At 37.4% G+C, this 24,096-nt stretch overlaps 1 protein-coding gene across 2 annotated transcripts; it reads left to right on the plus strand.

Annotated features, from left to right (window-relative positions):
* The first annotated feature begins 7,678 nt into the window (after positions 1 to 7,678).
* LOC107595533 (TBC1 domain family member 10A-like) lies at positions 7,679 to 22,719 on the plus strand. 2 transcript variants are annotated; one of them, XM_016285956.1, is made up of 10 exons: positions 7,679 to 7,796; positions 8,316 to 8,678; positions 16,224 to 16,320; positions 17,087 to 17,194; positions 18,038 to 18,144; positions 18,228 to 18,342; positions 19,036 to 19,101; positions 20,224 to 20,413; positions 20,959 to 21,113; positions 21,545 to 22,719. In XM_016285956.1, exons 2-10 carry the CDS (start codon positions 8,485 to 8,487, stop codon positions 21,968 to 21,970), a joined length of 1,458 nt encoding a protein of 485 aa, XP_016141442.1. In that variant the 5' UTR covers positions 7,679 to 7,796; positions 8,316 to 8,484; the 3' UTR covers positions 21,971 to 22,719. The 2 variants fall into 2 exon arrangements, with proteins under 2 accessions (XP_016141442.1, XP_016141443.1); XM_016285957.1 differs by having other exon boundaries at positions 8,484 to 8,678.
* The last annotated feature ends 1,377 nt before the right edge of the window (positions 22,720 to 24,096 follow it).

Below are 24,096 nucleotides of genomic sequence, written 5' to 3' on the forward strand. Positions count from 1 at the left end.
TTGACTGTTTGAATACACCGATGTGACTTCTTCACTTACAAAATGCAGGTCCAAAAAATCAGTCCCAGAGATAGAATATGAAAAACAAACCAATTTGTGTACAGTGTAAACGAAGCCAAAGAAACTTGCTTGAAAACATTATTTTTGCAATTCTGTTTGGCGTCACTGGTGGTGCATAAATCACACGTTTCACCGTTAGTGAGTGTCGTTGCATGGGATGATGTCTTGACTGAACCTTTTTGTGTCTGGAGTTTTGCAACTTTGTTTGCCCCACACACAACACACATTTTTCCAAATTCTCTTGTTATGGCAGATGTGCTTTTATAAATTCTAGTGCAATTTTCCTACATCAATTCAAGACAGGATAGTTGCCTCCACGAGTTGGGCTGATAGTGACTGAACGCCACTCAGATCTGTGTTTTACTGTGAGTGAACCAGGAGTGGCTCCATACAAATCAATATGCCATTTGCGCCTTAAATTCTCATACTGTCCCATTCAGAGGCCTTTGTGTGGCAAGGCTTGTGTGTCTCATCTGGGTGTCGCTTACAGCGGTGTCCTTGATTCTGGTTGTATCATCTGTCGTCTCATTTAATTGTTTCTATGGTGCTTCTGCAGTCAAGATGAATCTCTGTCTCTTAAGCAGACGTTGTGCGAATGAGAACCATACTTTTTGTGTGTACAGTATAATAATGCAAGAAAAGTTCCTGTAAATGTTTTCCAAGCTGTAAAATATTTAAATAAAAATATAGTATTTATACTAAAATACGACTTATTATTGTGTCACTGTGTTTTTGCATGATATGAATATTCTTTGAAATTTACCTGAATTTTCAATGTATTTATTTCACATTAGTATGAATGATTTTAACTTTTTATTTACTATGGAAAAACAAATGTAATCTCTACATTAATTTAGTTCAGGCAAGAATTTAAAAAAGTAAATTCTATATCAGTACTCAATTCAAGTACTCAGTAACAAATCAGTACTCTATCTATCTATCTATCTATCTATCAATCATCTGTCTATCCGTCTAGCTAGCTCTGGAGACCAATGCAAAATTATCAGGTTTGTGTTTATATGTATGTGTTTATGTAAAATGAACATTTGAGGTTTTTTTACTATAAACTACTGACAACATTTATCCCAAATTCTAAAAAAACAAAAAAACATTGTCTTTTATAGCATTTATTGGCAGAAACTCACAACTGGTCAAAATAGCAAAAAAGAAGATGCAGTGTTTTCAGACCTCAAATAATGCAAAGAAAACAAGTTCATATTCATTTGTAAACAACACAATACCAATGTTTTAACTTAGGAAGAGTTCAGAAATCAATATTTGGTGGAATAGCCCTGATTTTCAATCAGCTTGCTCTCCACCAGTCTTTCACATTGCTGTCGGGTGACTTTATGCCACTCCTGGCACAAAAATCCAAGCAGCTCGGCTTTGCTTGTGAAAACCTATCTTCCTCTTGATCACATTCCAGAGGTTTTCAATGGGGTTCAGGTCTGGAGATTGGGCTGGCCTTGACAGGGTCTTGATCTGGTGGTCCTTCATCCACACCTTGACTGACCCGGCTGTGTGGCACGGAGCTTTGTCCTGCTGGAAAAAAAACAATCCTCAGAGTTGGGGAACACTGTCAGAGCAGAAGGAAGCAAGTTTTCTTCCAGGACAACCTTGTATGTGGCTTGATTCATTAGCCCTTCACAAAGACAAATGTGCCTGATTCTAGCCTTGCTGAAGCACACCCAGAACATCACCGATCCTCCACCAAATTTCACAGTGGGTGGATTGTAGGCCTCTCCTGGTCTCTGTCTAACCATTAGATGACCAGGTATTGGGCAAAGCTTGGATCCAATCCTTATGGTCTTTTGCAAACCTCAGCCTGGCTCTTCTTTTCTTCTCATTGATGAAGGGCTTTTTTCTAGCTTTGCAGGACTTCAGCCCTGCCCCTAGGAGCTTGTTTTGATCTGTCCTCGCCGTGCACTTCACCCCAGCTGCCGTTTGCCATTCTTTTTGTAGGTCACTTGATGTCATCCCACAGTTGTTGAGTGACATTCGAATGAGTTGGCGGTCATCCCGGTCAGTGGAGAGTCGTTTTCGCCCTCTGCCGTTCTGTAGCTTTGTTGTTCCCAACGTCTGCAGCTTGACCTTCTTCTTATGAACCGCTGTCTTTGATGCTGTCTTTGACATTTTAAGATTGGAAGCAACCTGACGCTCACAGTATCCCTCCTTTTCCTCATTCAAAAATGTTTCAACTCTTGGTTGGCATGGTCAGAATTTATTTTTGGATTCCAATTACTTTTGAGGTACTACTAGCACTGTTTTTTGCCATCCAGCTGGTATATAATATATAATAGGATCTGCTGTGTTTCCTTCTGCTGACTGCTGTAATCGTGCTGGGTGTGTGTTTCACCACCGAGAGAAACCAGTTACTAACTCACATCAGTAACCTGACTGAAGAAAGAGAGCAGATCCTTACCAAATACGAGCAGATACTGAACCACAACAATAACCTGACTAAAGAAAGACAGCAGTTAGAGAATTACAAGTTCCTACTGCATCATTGGCTTTATGAACAAGGTAAGTTTCTCTCTAATTGCCCTCAAGTATTAAAAAATACTTATTTAATAACAGCTTCTATTAACAGATCAGTGTGCTGACAACTTTAAATGGATTTACTACAACTTCAGCTTTTATTATATTTCATCTGAGTGGAAGAGCTGGAGTGACAGCAGACTAGACTGTCAGCAGAGAGGAGCAGATCTGGTGATCATAAACAGCAGAGAGGAACAAGTGAGTGACAAAGCAAAGACATTTTGAGTTTGTTTGTGCACGTTGACAAACACAGCTTGTTCTGTATTATGCGGTGAGAGGAAGGTATATTTGCTTGCATTGTGAGTATTTGCAGCACACGTGTTGTCAAACTGATGAAGATTTTTTTCTTAATTTGCTGCTGTTTGTTTTCTATTTGCATGTGAACTGTGGCGTACTGGGTGCATCAATGATTCAATGTTATCCCTGTGATTTTACACACAGATTTTCCAGAATTATTTATCCATAATAACAACAAATATGTACTGAAGTAAATTTTCTTTTCATATCTCATGAGTTAACTTGGTCTTGTTTGTTAATTTTGTTGTTATTCAGAAATTGAATTTTATTTATTTATTTATTTTTATTTTAAAAATTAAAAATAAATGAACTTGTGCCAAGTTTCCAAAGCTTCTGGAGATTTTATTCTACATTTTTTCTTAGCATCACACAACATTACTGTCACAAACATGATCAAAATCCATTTGCAGGCTTACAGTAATATTTATACACTATTTTACACTATTTATTTAATTTCAGCTTCATTTCCCCAAAACATTGTTAAATAACTTTAGATTTAAGTAACAATAACAACACCGCTGGTCCAAGGCTGTGATCAGATCTTTATTACACAGCGTGTGATAAATGTTTTAACATGACATATCCACATAGTTTTATTTTTCAAGATTTAAAAAAAATGGAAAAATCACCCATAAATGAAATGTTTAGACGTGTAAGACAGTGTGAAGAGTGGACAGAGCCTGGCCTAACCTCCTGCAAACTGTTAGGTTTAGGGCATGATCTGCAAAGCTGCATCAGCTTGTTTAGATTAAATAATGATGGGTAGATCTGCACAGATCAAGAACCTTTTGTGCAATGGAAAAGTTCTATGGATGTTAAAAGTTCTTAATAGAATCTCAGATTCCAATAAATAACCTTAAAAGTATTCCTATCCTTTGGGAACTCCTATAAACTAAAAACTGAATTCTTTAATAAGGATATACAATCCTTGCTCATCCTGCTGCTGTTCATTTCAAGGAAAAGGTATTGTGCATTTAATCAGATATAACTGGAGTGCAAGATGAGTGAATGCTTAGCTAAAGAGGTGCATCTTTAGTGAGTGTTTGAGCCCTAAACATTATAAGGAAGGCTATTCCAGAGTTTAGATGCTAAATGCAAAAATGCTCAACCTCCTATAATGGACTTTGCTATCCTAGGTACTAGCAAAAGTCGAGGCTTTTGTGACCATAAAGAATGTGGTGGATTGTAGCATGATAAAAGATCTGTTAAATACACAGGACTCAGGAGCTAAAGCATTTTAGGCCTTATAAGTAGCAAGAGATGATAAAACGTGGGGTTAGACCGTGATTTTTTTTTTTTTTTTTAAAAGGTACTTCTTTGTACCTTATTTACCCCATATTAATACATAAAATATACATATTAGTAACTAAGTGCACATATTTGTACCTTTTGAAAGGATACCATCCCAGTGATAACTTTTGTACCATTTTTCCTGAGAGTGTAGCAGCTGCATTTTGGACTAACTGTAGCTTGTTTAATAATGTGTGCATATTTGAAAATAAAAATATTGTTTGCAAATAGTTTGGATGCATAGATTCTAGTATTACTTAACTGGTGAGTTTATTATTCAAATTAACATTCAGAGTGATGAATATAAACTGGTAGCACGAGAGGATTTAACCTCTCTAGAACTGACACATAATAGGAATGGCTGATAAAACAACACATTTTTGTGTATTTTCACAATCACAGAGTTTTTTTATGTGGCACATAGGTATATTTATGGAGGAATCACACCAGTGAGAGGAAACATTTGCTGGTAGGAGAACATCGGACCACTGGATATATTAAATCATTTATCACGTGTTATGGAAAAAGTCATTAATCTGTATATTTTTATAATGTGTGTAAATGATTAAGAGACTTGTTGTTCAGAGCTCGTCATTTACCATCAGTGCACCTCCTGAATGGGGCAGCATCAGTGTCTTGGTGCACCTCACCCTGCTCGACCTGAGCTCTGGTGGATTTGGGTGGAGAGAAAAAAGAGGCAAACCTCTGAAACCTTCCCTTTTTTCTGACTCTTTTTCTTTCTTTTCACCTCTCTCCTTTGTGCTCGCCTCCCTCATTAACGCCCACAACAGGCGTCTTGTCAAGACAAGGATGGAGCTCCGCTATGTGGTCGGTGGGTGTCGGGTGGACAGAGATTGACCCCATTCACACACACACCTCCGCTCGCTTTCTCTCCACAAGATAGTCGCTGTCCCATAATCAGCAGAGTAAATCACTATCAAAAACTGCTGATATCACTAAACTCCTACTCACAACAAAGTGATTTATCCTGCGTCATGTTATAAGACTCCTGGAATTCCTCTGTGATATCACAAGGGCCCATACTGAGCTGAGTGCAGGAGATTCTCACACACATTAAAACAACATTACACAGTAAGATCATTTTGAGATGTAACTTTAACAAGCATTTAACAGCAGTATATTTACACGTTTTTTTCAGCAAAAAGCGTGAAGACAGATGTTTCATTTGTGCAGCGGCCCACAAAATAATATTTAATATCTAATGTGATCCATTACATCTTGACTTGACTTGACTTATTGACTAGCTGGTTAAATTGCAAGAATGGCTATTTCAAAAGATGCTGAAATATACAAGCAATGAACAACAACAACAACAACAAAAAGCTCTTACTATTGCAACAATGTTTTTAATAGCATTGTAAAAGAATGTAAAGTAAATTCCATAGAGAGTTAGTAAGTAAGTATGTAAATTTGATCATTTAGCAAAGCTATCCAAAGTGCTAAACAAAGTAAAGGAAAGTTAAATAAAGACAGAATAAAACCCAAACAAAACAGACAATAAAACAAAATTAGAATGAGTTTAAAATGCTAAGGAGTAGAGATACGTTTTCAACTTCGATTTAAAAATTGCAATAGAAGGTGCAAGGCAGCTGTCCAGAGGCAGTTGATTCCACAGACGGGAGGCGGCAACAGAAAAAGCTCCCTTAGTCTCTTAATCTCCCTTAGTTTTTAACAGTAATGAGGGACAGATAAAAGAGCCCTGTCAGAAGATCTTAAAAATCTGGTAGATGACAGAGGAGTTAGAAGGTCTTTAAGATAGGATGGAGCTTGGTCATTAAGAGCTTTAAAACAAACATCACAAGTTTAAACTGAATTCTAAAATGGACCTGAAGCCAATGAAGCGAAGCTAAAATTGGGGTGACATGGTCATATTTCTGGTCAACAGACTTGCAGCTACATTTTGTACCATCTGGAGGCATGCAAGCGATGACTGACGAAGACCCAAATACAGTGAATTAATAATAATCTAAACATGAGGTAATAAAAGCATGAATAAGCTTCTCCAAGTCTTGAAAAGACAAGAATGTGTTAAGTTTGGAAAGAATCTACAGTTGATAAAAACTGTTCTTAACAACAGAATTGATTTGTTTGGATAAACATAATTCTGAATCCAGGATAACACCAAGGTTCCTAACCTGGGAGGAAATTTAGGGGAAATTATTGCCCAGCTCCTTATTGAGACATTCCTCAGTTTTGGGGGAACAAAAACAATTACTATTTCTGATTTGTCTTCAGTAAGTTGGAGAAAGTTATTTGAAAACCACTTCTTAAGATACATTCCAACAATGGTTGAATGGAATCGCCAGCTTTTCAGCATATAAATGAAATGAAACATTGTGCTTCCTAATAATATCCCCCAGTGGACGCATATATAAGTTAAGAAGAAGTGGCCCAGAATAGAGCCCTGGGGTACTCCACTAATAATAGGGGCAGAATATGAAGAGAACTTGCCTAACGCTACAGAAAAAAGACATGTCTTTGAGCTGAACCATCAAATCGATCAAATAAGAACCTTATGATCTACAGTGTCAAAGGCAGCTGTAAGATCAAGTAGTATCAATACAGCATTTTTACCGGCATCAACTGTAAGCAAAATGTCATTGAACACTTTTAGGAAGGCAGACTCTAGCTGCATTTAAAAAAATGCCGCAGTGACCTCTGATTTATTTATTTAATTTTATTTTTTTGAGTTCATATACGATTCCTTTAGGATTTTATCTTAGAATTTGACTGTGGTTTCCCATCATTTGCATTCATATTGCATGGGAATCCGCAAACGCACTATCTTGACTTGCATCTGGCAATTCATATTTTAGTCATTCACAAGAGGGCAGCCTTGTTTCGAGGCAATTTTTTTTGACTGAATGATAGTTTTCCAGCACTGAAATCTAAAAATATCTCTATTTATATATTGCTTATCCATTCAGACTGTTTGCGTTTTATCACACAGTAGGCTACGTCTGAATGTGCGTGGTCATGCATGTGAACTAAATAGCCTATGTAAGCACGTCCATCATGACTTTCTTATAACAGTCATGAGAACAGCATGTGAGGGTTACAGTGCATAATAGTTTTGCCATCATGAAAGGCGATACATGGTTAAACATTGAGCACTATATGGCAAGTAGCCAAACTGGAAAGCCACCGAGGATTTCTTGATCCCTCCAGTTCTCTAAAATAATTTAAATAATTATTAAATAAATAAATAAATAATAATAATAATGATTGTTACACTTATTATTATTTAATAATTTAATTAAAGTAGGTAAATGTAATACGCCATAAAAATATAAAACTATAAATAACACAAAATTGCAAAAACTTTATACTCTTATTGGTAAAAATTGTGTTTGTTGTGCTTTGCAATCTGAAGGTGATGTAATTAATAATGCATTGTAGACAGGCGCTGTACTGCGCATAATCAGCCACGCCTCCTTAGAGCTCGCGGCTGCGAATTTAGCACGAGCCACTGAGCCAGTCAGTCAGTCAGTCAGTCAGTCACAAACAAACGCTCGTAAACACGGATTATCTGAAATAAGATTAAAACGCTGCCGTCATAAACATTACACAAACGCTGACTTTACAGCACAGTGAGTCCGAGTTTTATTCGTTTATACGGAGAGTTGTCAAGCTGTGCTTTTGACGTCGGGTTAGCGTGTTAGCTTATAACTCTTCCGATTGTGGTTTGTTTGGCAGAAGACCAACAATCAGTCGAGTTTCATTTAGTTTGATCTATCATAAAGAACCAAGCAAGCAAGCGCTAGTGATTTCTTAAGATAGAGGGATGATATTATTATGTGCTTTTTACGTCGGGTTAGCGTGTTAGCTTATAACTCTTCCGATTGTGGTTTGTTTGGCAGAAGACCAACAATCAGTCGAGTTTCATTTAGTTTGATCTATCATAAAGAACCAAGCAAGCGCTAGTGATTTCTTAAGATAGAGGGATGATATTATTATTCGGCTAAGCTAATAAAGCATTCAATTATCATGTGTCTTTATGTGATTTCTGTGAAATTCTCATTTATAAATGTAGCTAGTAAACATCCACAATGGCCTGTCAGGGTCATATAAACCTCAGTTTTACTTCACTTTAATGTCGTTATCATCAGGTATGGGGTTTTGTTAGTATCACTGGAGGTTGTGAGGCTCAAATCTCAGCGTGTCGATAGTTTGAGGCGGTCGGCAAGAGGAAATCCACTATCTGTGTGTCAAAACACACTTTAATCTTGCTGGGGCCACAAGCAAGGGAATTCATCGTGTTTGGGGCTCTTATTCAGCATGGCTAAGCTTCAGTCGGGTAACGGAGTGCAGTGGAAGGACCGCAGGAGTCAGCGGGGCGCGGTGGAGAGTCTGGCCGGGCACGAGAGCTCTTCTCTGGGCTCGGACTCTGAGCTCAACGGCTTCGCCAACACGGAGACCCAGACAGACAAGTACGGATTCATAGGAGGAGCTCAACAAAGCACAGGAGAAAAGTAAGTGGCAGTTACATTTATGGATGTCAAAGAAAGACGTTAAACCATTAATAACTTTTTATACTATAGAAACAGATAATAGAATAGCTATGAATGTGTTTGTAACTCTTTATAATAACTTCCAGATCTTATTGCATTATGCAATACTCATCATGAACAAGTTATAAATAAATGTGAAACTTTTGCATACACATTCAAAAGCCCTTGAGCTACTGATTAAGCATTATGTAATGACTTGCTCATGAAAGTTACTGTGAAGCACACTGATGTTTTTTGTTTTGCTTTATTGGAGTTAGTGCGACATTTTCACACCTTCATGAGTGCCTTCATTAAGTGGACTCTGAATTGTTTTTGAGGACAGTCTTCATCCTGGTCCATGCGAGCACAGATGAGTTGACAGGTCTATAACACCACTGAAGTCCCCAGTGGTTGCTCTTGCTGAGTTCTTCTAATATGACCAGCTTTGAGAAGTGCTTGGTCGGCTCACATTCCTCCATCCATTTAAGAACGGATGTTGTGTAATATTATAAGCGGTGTTTGTGTGTGTGCCATCATTTGCTTGCCTTTTTCTGGGATTTGTAGAAATGTAGTGAAGTCAAATTTGAGTAAATCAGTATAATCATAAGAACTGGATTAGTAAGTAACAGTTAATGTGTTTTTTTTTTAATTCATAAAGCGAAATATGTTTCCATACAAAGATCTGGACAGGAATAAATAAATTACCATAAGGTTTTATTCATGTTTTTGAAAGAAGTCTTTTATGCTCACCAAAGGCTGCATTTATTTGATCAAAAATACAGTAAAATATTAATATTGTGAAATATTATAAAGTAATTGTTTTCTATGTTAATATATTTTAACATTTATTTTATCCCTGTTGGCAGAGCTGAATGTTGATCCTTCAGAAATCATTCTAACATGCTGATTTGCTGCGCACCAAACATTTCTGATTATTATCAATGTTGAAAACAGTTGTGCTGCTTCATGTTTTTGTGGAAATTGGAGTACTTTTTTCAGAATTCTTTGAAGAATAGAAAGTTTGAAAGTAAATCATTTATAAGAAATAGAAGAAATATCTTTTGTAACATTATGAATGTCTTTACTATTACTTTTGATCAATTTAATGCATCCTTGCTGAAGTATTCATTCCTTTAAAAGGTCTTATTTTTGAGATGTAGTGTGTTAGCCTCAGGACTGGATGTATTGTGCAAATTCATTTTTTCATGCCAAATTCATTTTTTTCCTCTAGATGATCCAGTAAATTGCCAGCATCCTCCTCTTCTGCAGCTATTACAAACACTTGTCTGTTTTGCGTTGACTTACATGAGTGTCTCTAATGACTCTGGACAATGCAGTTCAGTTTGGCCAAGCAACCATTCACTGATCAGATTAATCTGCTGTTGAATTAATAGCAGAAAGGCGCATCTGTCCTCTACAGTTCTCATGAAGAATGTCTCTTATTCCCTGTACAACAGAACGTTTCTTTTCAGTCTCTCATTGAGAGTCATGCAGGAGTTTCCCCTCATGCTGTGAACTCCCTTTAGCACTCAGAATTGCTCATTGATTTGTTTTGGCAGAACCTCGCTGCAAGTGTTTTCAGTTTTGAAATGAAACTGCTCAGTGACTCATTCAGTTCATTCGACAAGCAGTAGTGTGGCGGTCAGGCATCTAAATGGTTTTAATTGCTGATAAAATAAACAGTTCAAATCATCTGTCAGACATACAGTCTGTTTTAAACTCTGATGCAGGGCTGTCCAAACTCGGTCCTGGAGGGCCGGTGTCCTGCAGAGTTTAGCTCCAACTTGCCTCAACACACCTGACTGGAAGTTTCTATGCCTAGTAAGAGCTTGATTAGCTGGTTCAGGTGTGTTTAATTAGGGTTGGAGCTAAACTCTGTAGGACACCTGCCCTCCAGGACCGAGTTTGGAGACCCCTGCTCTGATGAGTATTAGCGGCCCACACAGAAACTCCAAAATGTCTTCTGCTGATCTTCTGCTGATCCTCGCATACGCTTATGTAGTTTTTTGGCAGGTAACACATCTTGTATAATATAATGAGATACTTACGATTTGCATATTGCTTGGAAAAATATTTTATCAGAATACACAGCTTCTTATGAAATGCCTTCAGTTGTTTTTTTTGTTTTAAGTAATACTATTTAGCAGGGTTGCATTATATTGATCAAAAGCGACAGTAAAGACATTTATATTCTATTCTTCCTGTTTTGTCTGTTTATCAGTGAATCCTGATAAATATTAAGCATTGATAATAATAATAAATGTTCCTTGAGCAACAAATCAGCATATTAGAATGTTTTCTGAAGGATCATGTGACACTGAAGACTGGAGTAATGATGCTGAAAATTCAGCTTTGCGTCATTGGAATAAATTACATGTTAATATATATCGAAATAAAAAAAGTTATTTTTAAGTGTAATAATATTTCACAGTATTGCTGCTTTTTTTTGGATTTTTGATCAAATAAATGCAGCTTTGGTGAGTAATATGAGACTTTTCAAAAACATGAAAAAAATCTTACTGACCCCAAACGTTTCCCCAAGGTTTTTTTTTCTTTAAGTATAATACTCTCAACTTCTTTTTTTTTTATTATTATTGGATTTTTGATCAAATAAATGCAGCTTTGGTGAGTAATATGAGACTTTTCAAAAACATGAAAAAAATCTTACTGACCCCAAACGTTTCCCCAAGGTTTTTTTTTTCTTTAAGTATAATACTCTCAACTTCTTTTTTTTTTATTATTATTATTTTTTTTTACATGTTAAAATCCATTCCTCAGAAATCTGCTGATACTCCATTCTTGGCCTGACTTTAAGAAATGGATTGCATTAGTTCTGGCTTTGTCTCTTGAAAAAAAGTCCTTTTTTACTGGAAAATGGCATTTTTCTCACACACATCGCTCTCTCTTTCCCAACAAATATTGTATAAAAGAGGTCTTTGAGGATTCTATGATTACTATGGATCCTCATGACAAAAATATCGTTAATACTTAATGCGATTAAAGTCTGTTTGAGAAAGAGGGCTGTGCTCATGCTACGAGGACAGTGTGTCTGCACAATTGACAATTGCACTTCTCTATGGAGAATCATTTACATTTCACTGTTTGGCTTTTGTTTCCCTCCATTTGTTACTACTGCCTAGGAGATGAAACCAAGTGCCAAGCCTCTGGGGAGTGTTTTAGTGCACCAGATCTCTTTTGGCATGCACATAACAGAGCTTCATCTGTGTTTGTTCTGATGTGCTCTGAGAGGAGTTTTTCATTTTTTGACTTTTGAGCGAGAGAAAAGATGACAGGAATTTGCTTTCGCTCTTCAGCTGTGCCGCGACATACAGAGCAACAGAAGTAGTTTTTCATCTCGCAAGTCAAATTACGGTAGTTACACTCACTGAGGAGTTCAGCATTGCTTTGCTGTATTGACAGCTGAGTGTGGCCCGCTGTGAAATCAAAACCCTCTCCAAAAGAGTTTGTATGTTATCGCATGATTAATTGGAACCTGTGGCCATAAATATATATATTTTTGTGTGTGATGGTTTTCTCGCACAGAATGTGATTCATCCAATCAGAAAATAGTCTGGCCCGAACTATCCATGTAATATATTAACATTAACACTTTGAGTTCTTATTTTGCCAGAGTTTGTCTGTCTGTCTGCTTGTCGTTTTAGCCTTATGTGTTAGCAAGCACCAGGAAGGGAAAGGACAAGTAAAGAGAGCAAAGGGATATTTTTTGACATTCATGTGATTCCTGTTTTCCTCCTCTACTAACTGGTCTGAAGAACGTGTCTATAGGGTGAAAGGAAACACTTTCTGAGTACTTATGATACTTGAAGGGTCAAAGGGCACATGCTCAACCCTTTCCATGAGACAGTTCCTCTTGTTCTTCATAAGCCCGTCCTCCAATCTCCATTCAACACTCCATTCAACTGTCTCTGTGTTTTCAGCGTAACATAATTAGCTCAACCTGTGTACACGGGAAAAGTAAACAGGCAAGCGGCAGGCCCTAATTCTGTTCCATAGATCTAAACAACCGCAATCATCTGTAATCTGATCGGTGACGATAATCCAATCTGGACTTCGTAATCTGTGTGTACACTGCACGTGTGTGAGTATATTTGCTTTCCATTTCAAGACCGAGCGTCTGCATGAGCCATCAGGGTTTATGCAGCCTGTCCTGTCACTGACATTTTGCCAGGGGATTATTGGATCCCTTTGTATCTCGGGGATGGACTTTCATAACATGCTTTTCATCCATCATCATCATAACATGCATTTCCTCCATCATAAGCGACAAATAAGTGTCCACAATAAAGAAAAGAAAAAAATGTTTCAAAATCTGTGCCACATTCTTAGAAATGTACTTTTTTTTTTTTTTTTTAGTTCCATATTTTGAAAAACTTTTATTACCCTTTCAACTGTAAAAGTGTCATTTTGTGTAACCATCAAACAAAATGTATAAACATATTTCCTTTACACTTTGAATTCTTGTGTGCACATTTTAAGCATTATTTTCAAAAACATTTAAAATATATTGCAAGGTAAAAAGTAGTATTTACAAATATTCTGATTCTGAATTCTTAAATATCAAGCTTTTAAAGAGTTGCACCACATGACATTTTGTAACTGTACCTTGCCATAAAAATATCAAATTATCTTAAAAGACAAAAGCACACAGCCATAAGGGTCTGTATGTAACCTCTCTATGATATAATTTTCTCTTTTATGTTTTTCAAAGCAATAGATTTTTCTGCATATTGGTCGCACCACATGACTTTGATATGGCCGACAAAAGTGTTTTTTTAATATTAATAAGCAATTTTATTTCTAAGAAATAACAAAAAATAACCAAAATACCTTTCTAATTTATTTTTGAATAAAATAACAAATCCATAAAAAAAATCTGCATCATGCCATTGAGTAATAATCATGTAATCTGTGTTCATTGTATGCTCATCTTGTCCCATTTTTTTTGGAAGAAAGGCACTGTTAAAATGTTCTTCAGTGTTTAATATGTTAATTTGACTCCTCTGACATGAGTCAGTCCACCTCCCACCGATCACTGCGGTTATAAAACACAGAAGCAGGACCAAAGCCATTAGAAGTGCTGTTTTTAATGCTCTTATTGAGGTTAAGTTATTCAAACAAACTCCAACTCTAATTGTAGTGGCAGGTGTTGCACAAGCACTCATGTCTTTTGAAGAAATGTAACCTCTGTCTTTAAAAAAAAAAAAAAAAGATTACTGTAAGTCTCTGTATTGTATTCTTTTCCTGTTTTTTTTTGGTAATCTGATATAAATGCACTCAATCACATGTTAAGGGTGTGTCTGTCAGCTGGATATAATAAACAGCATTTCAAGTCGAGGCGCTGGGGTCACTTAATCAGACAGAACACAAGTAAAGAAAGATTCCCAGAAACACTGCTTTCCCCAGAGATCTTCCCCGCTCTGACTGTCCAAATTGTTCTTATAAACAGTCATCCCACATTAACATCACTTTTTATGGTTGTGCAGCCTAGTAATACATTTGAAGGCATTGCTGCTAAGTTGCTAAACATGATGGTAATAGTTGAAAAAGGGTGTTTTTTCTACTGCAGTGGGAAGCAGCTTGTGTTTTGGATTTCCCTCAGAAGATCTTTCTGTGAACATATGATGACACCCACAGTACTCCGTTTCAATTGAGATAATTTGACACCCACATTATGCTTTTCAAACAGTGCCTTGCTGTTGTTGTGGACATATCAGGTCAAGAGATATCAAGCTTCTTCATGTATAAGGATGAGTTTCTAAACATATATGGATGAGTTTGTAAATAGTATGTATATAAGGGTTTATTTGTAAATAAATAGGTGTGAGTTTATAAATTAATAGGGATGAGTATGTAAATATGTAAGGACTGATTTGTAAATAAATAGGAAGGAATTCGTAAATATTTGAAATAAGTTTGTTACTAAATAGGGATGAGATTGCAAAAAGGGATGAGTTTGTTAATATATAGGGATACATTTCTAAGGGTATGTTTACATGACAACGATGTTACTAAAAACGTCAAAGTTTTTCCTTTGCGTTTTTAAAAAAAAATGTTTTGCGTACAGACGACAGCATTGTCAAAATGATCCCCGTTCACACTGACCCGTGAAAACGTCTAAAAAAGCACTGTATTATTCATGCCAGGACAGTAGATGGCGATGTCACTTGAAAAGAAACACTATGCGTCTGCGCACGCACACATACCTATAGAATGAACACACAGAACGCATTCGTATGACGTCACCGACTTGAAAAGTTTGCATTTTCAGGCCCCCAAAATGCCTTTGATGTGTAAATGAGCAGCCAAAGTGCATACAATTTCTGTTTTTAGTTGAAAATGGTATCATGTAAATGCCCCCTTAATAAATAGGGTGAGTTTGTAAATAACATGGGGTGAGTTTGTTAATATAGCCTATAGGGATAGGGAGTTTATAAAGATGAGCTTCTAAATGTATAGGGATGAGAATCAAAAGAAAATGTCATTTTTTTTATCCAATTTTTACAGATTCCAATAATGTTTTTTTTAAATCTGTTCCCAGATCATTTCTGTACATCTATAAAATGTCTTAGTGTGTTGACACAACCACCCTACAATGATAAAAATCCATTCACTCCTTTTTTTTTTTTAATTCCTCAAAAACCTAAATGGTCTCAATTATCAAGCCGTTTTGATTTTCTGAGCAGTATGATGTCATAATGCTCAGGCCCCGCCCACGGCCATTGACGGACTGCCCCGTATTAGCATATCTCCGCCCTCAGCCAGTTGTACGCTGTCTGCCATTTTCTCGGCGCTCGAGCAGCTGTAGCCACATCAATGTCTCGTAAGCAAAGCAGGTGTTTTGTAGTAGGATGTAAAAGTGAACATGAGTCTTCATTTTCTCCCGACATCAGAGCCACTGAGGACTCGGTGGATTAGTTTTATTTTAGATGGTAATGTGCCACTGAATACACAAAAAAACGGCAGAGAAGGGTGGGGTGAGCAGAGCTCATTAGCATTTAAAGAGACATGCACCGAAACGGGTCGCTGTGAACAGCTGTTTTTGACGAGGTAAAAAGGGTGTTGTTTTTCATGACCATTGAGGAATTTTAACCAAAGTACCAAAGCATTTTATGAAGACCCTAGAGAATCATACCAACTTGTGGAAAATGGGCATCCAATGTCCCCTTTAAGATTTGAATATTTAACTACACATAACACAGTAACAGTTTTCTCGTTTCATATCAGGGACCCGATGAAAGTAACCATTTACTGATTTAATCATCATTGTCTGTTCAGTAACAACCATGCTGTTACTAAATAGCGTTGCAGAAAACACTGTCTGAATGACAAATGCACCATTGCCATTAACAGAACAGAATGTGTTGAACGTCTGTTCTGAACAAGAACCAGCTCTCAGTTCCCAACCCTGTATTTGCTAACATGTGTGATTTTGTAGGTGTGGGTGTGCTTGCATGCATATTATATCAGATAAATGATCTAATCTCTTTTTGTTCTCACTCAATGCAGTGATAATATTCCTCCAGACGTGCTCCGGCAGAGAGAAGCCAAATGGCTGGATATGCTCAACAGCTGGGACAAGTGGATGGCCAAAAAACACAAGAAGGTTGGTCTCTGACAAACAGACCTGTGTCCACAGGTTTTATTTATGTTCTCGAATAGCTCCGATTCTTTAGAGAATGCTGTAACATACATAAAATGCTCAACAACATGATGTTATCTTAGGAATTTGACTGCACATCACACATTGTGTGCTTCCAAAGTCACAAACCTTTTAAACTTATGACCAGACCCACATGAAATATCCGCCCACAGAACTCCTTATTGTATTATTTATATTGACCTTTGGCCACCCATGTGCTTTGGATATCATCCATTTAAAAAAACACATTTGTCATAAATGTTGTCTCTACAATAATGTTAAATATTATTTACTTTTATAATTCTCGTTTATGGATTTCTTGGTTCTGAATTTATCTCCAGTGACAAGCCTTCCAGACAAAATACAGGGTTAGTCATTTCTCAAGTTAACAGCAGCTGGATGCCACATCAGCAGCTCATGCATAATTACTGTAATTTTGCTCGACACGGCCGGTCACATTTTACCATCCAATTAAGCAAATAGAAATTAAATACACTTTCATGTCTTTATTTCTCGAGTACTAGTGAATTATGCAAGCACTCTAAATGAACTCTGAATGTCTCTAGAGTGCTCTGGGATTGATGGTGGTTTGTGTCACTCACAAAAAAGTATAAACTGAGTTTGTGAATGCAAGTGCTCAAATGAATAATATTTGTATTAAGACAAAAGGTCATAGTTCATCCTAATATGCAAGTGTACAAGCTCAGTGTCTCTCTCCATCTCTCTGAAGGTAAAGTTGCGCTGTCAGAAGGGCATCCCTCCATCACTCAGAGGTCGTGCGTGGCTTTATCTCTCTGGTGGGAAAGTGAAGAAAGAACAGAATCAGGGCAAATTTCAGGTTTGTCCACTTGAACCTTTGAAAGCGGCATGGCTCTGTTCCAAAACAATTTGATTATGCCACCTTAAGACACCATATTTTTATCCAAATTTTAAGGCAGCCAAAATATAAAGCAGCACAGCTGTTTTCAACACTGATAATGGTAAGAAATGATTTCTGAAGGATCATGTGACACTGAAGTAATGATGCTGAAAATTCAGGCTTTAGTCACATTTTTTAATCTGTTATGATAGAAAAGTTATTTTAAATTGTAATATTTCACAATATTATTGTTTTCACCATACTTTGATCAAATAAATGCAGCCTTAGTGAGCATAAAATACTTATTTTATAAACCTTAAAAAAAAATCTTAACCTTTCTTAATGATCCTTAACTTTTATATCCTTTACAGGGATCGAAATCCCATGATGCAAGGTTCAAAGTGGTGGACAAAGCATAGAGATGTTTTTTTTTTTTTTTTTTTAAATCAATATAAATTTAATTCAATATTTAACATTTCAGTGTAATTAAAATTGACACTTACCCAGTATTTGTGTGCGTTATGTATTTTTATGCAAACTCAGACCTCTAATCAGTTATCATTCTGTTTTTGGGTTTAAAAGACTATAACATTCAGTAATATTATTAATTTAACTGCACTGAAACAATCAAATGAGAACAGCATTTGAGCTGAACAATCACACTATTGCCTTCTATAGAGTTGCTTTACAGCTGAAATTGAATTCATTTCATAATTCATGAAATGTTTTATGATGATGTTTCATTAATGTGAAGCTGCTTTGCAACAGTCTGTATTGTATAAACTGTTAGACAAATAAACATGATTTGGCTTTATGTGGCAGGAGTTGGACAGTCAGCCTGGAGATCCTAAATGGCTGGATGTGATCGAGAAAGACCTCCACAGACAGTTTCCATTCCACGAGATGTTCGTAGCTCGAGGAGGCCACGGGTAAGTCTGCCCTCCCTTAACCTGCAGGCCTCTTCTTTTGAACCCCATCACTTCTGTTACATCATCCAGTCGTGTGTGTGCAGGCAGCAGGATCTGTTCCGGGTGCTGAAGGCGTACACACTGCACAGACCAGAGGAGGGTTACTGTCAGGCTCAAGCTCCTATAGCTGCAGTGCTGCTCATGCACATGCCTGCTGAGGTCAGTCTGCAGTCCATTATTGTGCTTCTCTCTGATCACTCACTGACAGATGGCCCTCATTGTAGTTTTAAATGCATTTCATAAATTATTTATTGATTTATATAGTTACCTATTATGATGTTTTATATGTGATTAATAAAACACTAGAATTATTGGTAACACTTGAAGCCTTTATGTATAATGCACTATAAATGTACTCATAATGTGAGTTATAATGCAGTATATTTTCACACATACTTGTAACCCAAGTTAAAATGCGTTATAAACTTTGCAGATTTCTTGTTGTGTCTGAAATTGGTTCTTTGTCATGTGTTTTAATGCATTATATTTTGTCAAGGTGTAACACCGAGTATAAATGATTTGTGAATGAGATCATGTAATGCAATACATGGCATAGTTAAAGGAATTGTTCACTGAGAAATTAAAATTTCCTGAAAATGTATTCACCCTCAGGCCATCCAAGATGTAGGTGAGTTTGTTTCTTCATCAGAACAGATTTGGAGAAATGCAACATTGCATCACTTGCTCACCAATGGATCCTCTGCAGTGAATGGGTGCCGTCAGAATGAGAGTCCAAACAGTGTTCAAACTGTTGCAAATTAGTTTCAGTGGTTTTAATTATTTGAGTACAGTAGCAAGTTAAACTCATACCCTATTCTGGTCTTTTACTCTTTTATGGCCATGCTCTGGCAGGATGCATTCTGGGGTCTGGTCCAGATCTGTGAGAAGTATCTGCCCGGATACTACAGCGCAGGCCTGGTAAGTGGAGACAATATACAGTCCTCCTCCATTTAGCACTTGTCACTGCATGTTGTCAACCCAAAGATTCACACGAGAGCAATCAATCACCCTGAAACACTCGATCGATCAATGACGAGATGCTGATGCTCTCATGTTGATGTGGGAAATTTGCTGATGTAGAGCGATCAGAGTTCAAGGGTTGCTCCTCTTGTGCTTCACATCCTGTCTAATCCAGAACTGATTAACCAGGCTAAAGTGCGGCTGAAGTGCCCTGTCTCAACAAGACTCATGCAGCACAATAGCTATTTCATTTGGGAATTTATGGCTTCTGTCAAGATCACTCATTTAACACTTCATCTATTGTCAAAATGATGACAAAATAAGCAGTCAAATTACTGAAAATATTCCAATCAGGAATGTCAGAATTAAAATGTGTAGTTTGTGCATAAAAAATGTCCGTCAAATCTGCACAACTTCCTGTTTCTGTCAGAAACCCACACGTTGAACGCTGTTCACTAACCCAGCAAAGTTTTTCAGTTTATTTGCTCCAGCATGCAGAGTTTTTTTTTGCAGTTGAGTTAATGATGCACAATGTATTGGTACCATCTCGAATTCTTTTTTGTTTATCAGTATCGGTTGCTATTGTCTGTATCGGCCAATAATGAATATTTAATTATACATGGTTTTTCGGTTTATGATTATAATTAATTTGCTAATTTGCTACAGGAATCCAGTGCAATCCCAGCTTTATGTGAGGTCTTTTGTGTCTGACCTTCAGGAGCAGAGTGGGTGGTAGATAAGGAGAGAATTAAACCAACATCAGGATCTTGCTGTCTCTCTTTATCACTCGTTCTAACTCTCTTCTGCCTGGGGGGTTTCCTCTTACCATTCCTGTTTTAAGCTTGTGAATTGTTGCCGTCACAAAATTTGTTTTATCACATCAATGTAAATAACTTGTATTTGCAAGAGCGTCAGATCATAGGAACTTATCAGCAAAATAATTCAGTCACCACATATAATTTACATTTTGAGAATCTCTTTAAAATGAAAAGTTGTTATAGGGAAATGGATCCACTGTGGTACATGCCAGATTTCCCTTTGTCATCTTTCTTTGTTTCCTCCTCATCTCTCTCTTCACAGGAGGCTATCCAGTTAGACGGCGAGATCTTGTTTGCTCTGCTCAAGCGCGTGTCCCCGGTGGCCCACCGGCATCTGAAGAAATACAAGATTGACCCTATCCTCTACATGACTGAGTGGTTCATGTGTGCCTTCTCCAGGACGCTGCCCTGGGTGTCTGTCCTGCGCATGTGGGACATGTTCTTCTGTGAGGGTGAGACTCACTCTTAAAGCCTATCCAATACCATATGCACTTTGCCCTTTCTTGATACTGCACCCCTCCACCAATGAAAAAACTGTTTACAGCTCACTGGATTCACACCTTGCTACTTGTGACATTTACTTGCAGACTGCAACAACTTGATGCCAAAGCAGAAGTGTAAATGTTTAACATGCTTACTTTTGGACATCAAGATGTCCTAGTAAGGACTTTTTAAATTTTTTTTATTTAATTTAAAATAAAAATATAATTCAAATTATGTTATTTGATGGTGATCGATGAACGATTCATTAAACCAATTCAGTGAATAATGTATTAAAATACATGTTCAAAATAAAATTAAGAGAATTTTAAAAAATTTAAGAAAAAATACTAATACTTTATCATTATTATTATTATTTTTAAAATAAAAAGTAGGATGCACATGTTTTGCAGTATTGCCATTCTATTATGAAACTTACTGATATACAAGTAGTGCAAATGTTTCTGTCTTAGATGTTACTTTGTTTGATGGGCATGCATGTCTGTGTGTGTTGCAGGAGTGAAGATCATCTTCCGTGTGGGTCTGGTGCTGCTGAAGTGCATGCTGGGATCTCAGGAGAAACTGAAAGCGTGTCAGGGCCAGTATGAGACCATGGAGCTGCTCAGATCTATTGAGCCACGATACATGCAGGAGGCTTTCCTAGTGCAAGAGGTATCGCCCACACATACACCTATGAGCTGTACTTCAACTTAAAACGTACTTACTTTTAATTATGTAAAATAATGTAAAACTAAAAATGTAAAATATCCATATTTTCCTGAGAGATGGTACACACTGAATAACAGTGTAGCACTACTGCCACAGGAATTGTTTATGATTGTGTATTACATGCTGCTTCACATACTTATTAATAGAAATAGGCAGTACACATTATTTCCTGTGCAGTATGTACTCAGCAGTAGCCAGACATAGGCTGTGACTCCCCCTGCTGGTTGCTTTTGGCACATGCATGCATTAAACAGTACAATTTGATTTGCCAAGTAATAGTCCTTTGAAAAATTCTCACTTAAATGAATTAAATATACTTTGTACAGATTTATTATTGCTATTGACTTAAAAAACATACATCCTCACCATTTCAGGTCAGTGAGTTGGCGGTGTCTGAGCGAGACATAGAGAAGGAACATCTCTCTCAGCTCCGGCGCTGGAAGGAGACCCACGGAGAGCTACACTGTAAATCCCCTCCCAGAATGCACGGCGCCAAAGCCATCATGGCCGCTGAGCCGCCCAGTCGCCAGGACCTCAAACAAAACCCCACGATCGTCGTCGAAGTACCGCAGACCACCGAGAGCAAGATAGAGAAAGGGAAAAAAGCAAAGAGCAAATTGGAGAAGAAAACGGACACGAAAAACACCTCGCCACCTCTTAATCCGTATCTGTTACCCAGCGACCCAGCATTACAGAGCGACAACCTCGCGCCCAGCGAATCGCAGCACCTGCAGGAAGACACGCCCCCGCAGGGCTCCAATCAGAGTCTCAGTAGCTCCGAACACGACACCTACCTGTAAAGCACTGGAAGAGGGATGCCAGTGCTGATCGCTGAATGTTTACTGTGCAGAAACATCTGCCTCCCCACTCTCAGGATTTGGCATCGAAGGAGAGATCACATGGCACAAAACTGGGAGTCACAATCACATAGGAGAACATGGATAAAACCGTACATCATGAGGTTTTCAACTGTGTTTACATGATTATATGTGTGTGTGCGCATGTTTGGAAATGAAATGAGATCTCTCAGATCTCCAAATGAAGCGTTAATGAGCTGCGCTGGATGCAGATGTTCTTATGCCGTTTAAACTAGTTAGCGAGTGCAGAGGACATACTGTAGTGGGATGCAGGTACATTTCCATTATCTGCCTCAGGAGACTGAATTTGTCTGTTTTTGTATTTTTAAAAGAAAAAAACTAAAAAATATTTAAGCATAAGTTTAAGATTTATGCTTTTGAACTGCATATACAATTTCCATCCATTAGGTTTACACAGTTTTAACAGGAGCAAACTAATGCACCTAATGTGATGCATTTTTGTCAGACATGCATAAATGAAACGGGTTAGATTTCTGTAGTTGTACTGAACTGAATGTGTTTAAGTGCACAGTTTATATATTTATTATCATCCCATACTAATATTCAACTAATTTTGTTTGTTTCACAGCTAGCCAAGTTTTAACCATGTTCATTCAACTGAATGACCAGATTTATGCTGATTGATTGATTGTTAGTTTATGATAAAACCATGTAATCCAAATGGATGGAAATTTCATATGCATTTCAAACACACACATCTTAGGCCTAAATGTTTTTTTTATGTTTTTTCTTTTTTTGAGTGAACAGTTAACGAAAAAAGGGAAAAAAAATCACCCTTGTCGCGATCTTATTTTTTTGTGGAACCAAAAAGCAGCAATTTTGAAGAATCTTTCCACTGCAAATTTCCACAGAGACCCGTCCGGAAAAAAAATCTCCGAAAAGCATTAAAATGCCATTCAGGAATGTTATATGCTAATATAGACTGCTTTAATGGTGTTTCCTGAACTTTTAGGTCGGAAGACCTGCATTAATATTCTTCAGCGAGTAAATAATAACTGACTGAATTGTTCCTTTAACTGTGTGATATTAGCATCTGGACACATCCAGTAGTCCGTGTGGGTCAGGAAGTTGGTTCTGTCAGGTCAGGGTCAGAGGTCAAACAGATGCTTTTACTGTGGACAGAGGGCAGGAAGAGGAATTGGGTTGTTTTCTCCCATGGGATAGGATGACTCCGGGATCAACAACTCGCTTAGTCGACCTCACCGCTCACGTTTGATTATTTACAGCTTTACAGGCACGTCTTTGGGTGTGTGCCTGCAGACTTGATCATTTTGTTTGTCGAAATAATGCATTCGTTTAGTCTCTGCAGTAGGTTGTGCCAAATTTGATGTGTGTCAGTGGAGAAACAGTCTATTTTTGGCCTAGTTTGACCTGAGTGGTCTTGCTGTCACAGCTGGAGCTGTGCTGACTGCAGACTTGCAAAATGCTCTTTACATGGGTCATTAAATCCATTTTTATTGCAGTTTTAATTTCATAATTCATTGTACTAAGTAAATGTGTCAAATTAATAGCCCTGCTCTCTTACACAACCCCAAAAAAGTTAAATCCCCGTCTAATTGAGAGGGCATGCGGTGGGACTCTTCCCAGCCATTTGAGCGTGTTAAAGGAGTGTGTTTAGTGTTTATTTGAGGAATGTTTTTCTTGCCTTAATCACTATTTGATCTGGACGCTCTTCCTGTCATTGTTGCTTCATGTCCCTACCGTCTCCTATCTTCCCGTCCCTGAAACCCTCTCTCCTTAGTGAGGAAGCCAAGCGATCTGCCCTATATTTTTTCATTTTCGATAATCCGTTTCACTCTAATGTACATCACAATATGGAAAAAAAGATCTGTTTCTACTTCTGATTAATTGCAACTAATGTTACATTCTTCACATTCACATCACAAAAATATACTTTATGGAATATTTGTTCCATAAAGAACACAAATAATAACAATTTTCATTTTTGGGAGTGTTACTCCTTTAAATGTTTCTTAGGAACTTGTTATAAAAAAAAAGCCTTTGAAAAGCAAAGACCTTGCACACGCCATGTTTCTCTAGAGTTTGGA

The sequence above is a fragment of the Sinocyclocheilus grahami genome, unplaced genomic scaffold (assembly GCF_001515645.1).
Source record: "Sinocyclocheilus grahami isolate Dianchi unplaced genomic scaffold, SAMN03320097.WGS_v1.1 scaffold204.1, whole genome shotgun sequence".
Lineage (NCBI taxonomy): Eukaryota > Metazoa > Chordata > Actinopteri > Cypriniformes > Cyprinidae > Sinocyclocheilus > Sinocyclocheilus grahami.

Coding starts and splice junctions, on each gene's coding strand:
- LOC107595533 (XM_016285956.1), top strand. CDS start 8,485: ATGGCTAAGCTTCAGTCGGGTAACGGAGTGCAGTGGAAGGACCGCAGG. Junction 8,679..16,223: donor CAACAAAGCACAGGAGAAAA/GTAAGTGGCAGT, acceptor CACTCAATGCAG/TGATAATATTCCTCCAGACG. Junction 17,195..18,037: donor AGAATCAGGGCAAATTTCAG/GTTTGTCCACTT, acceptor TTTATGTGGCAG/GAGTTGGACAGTCAGCCTGG.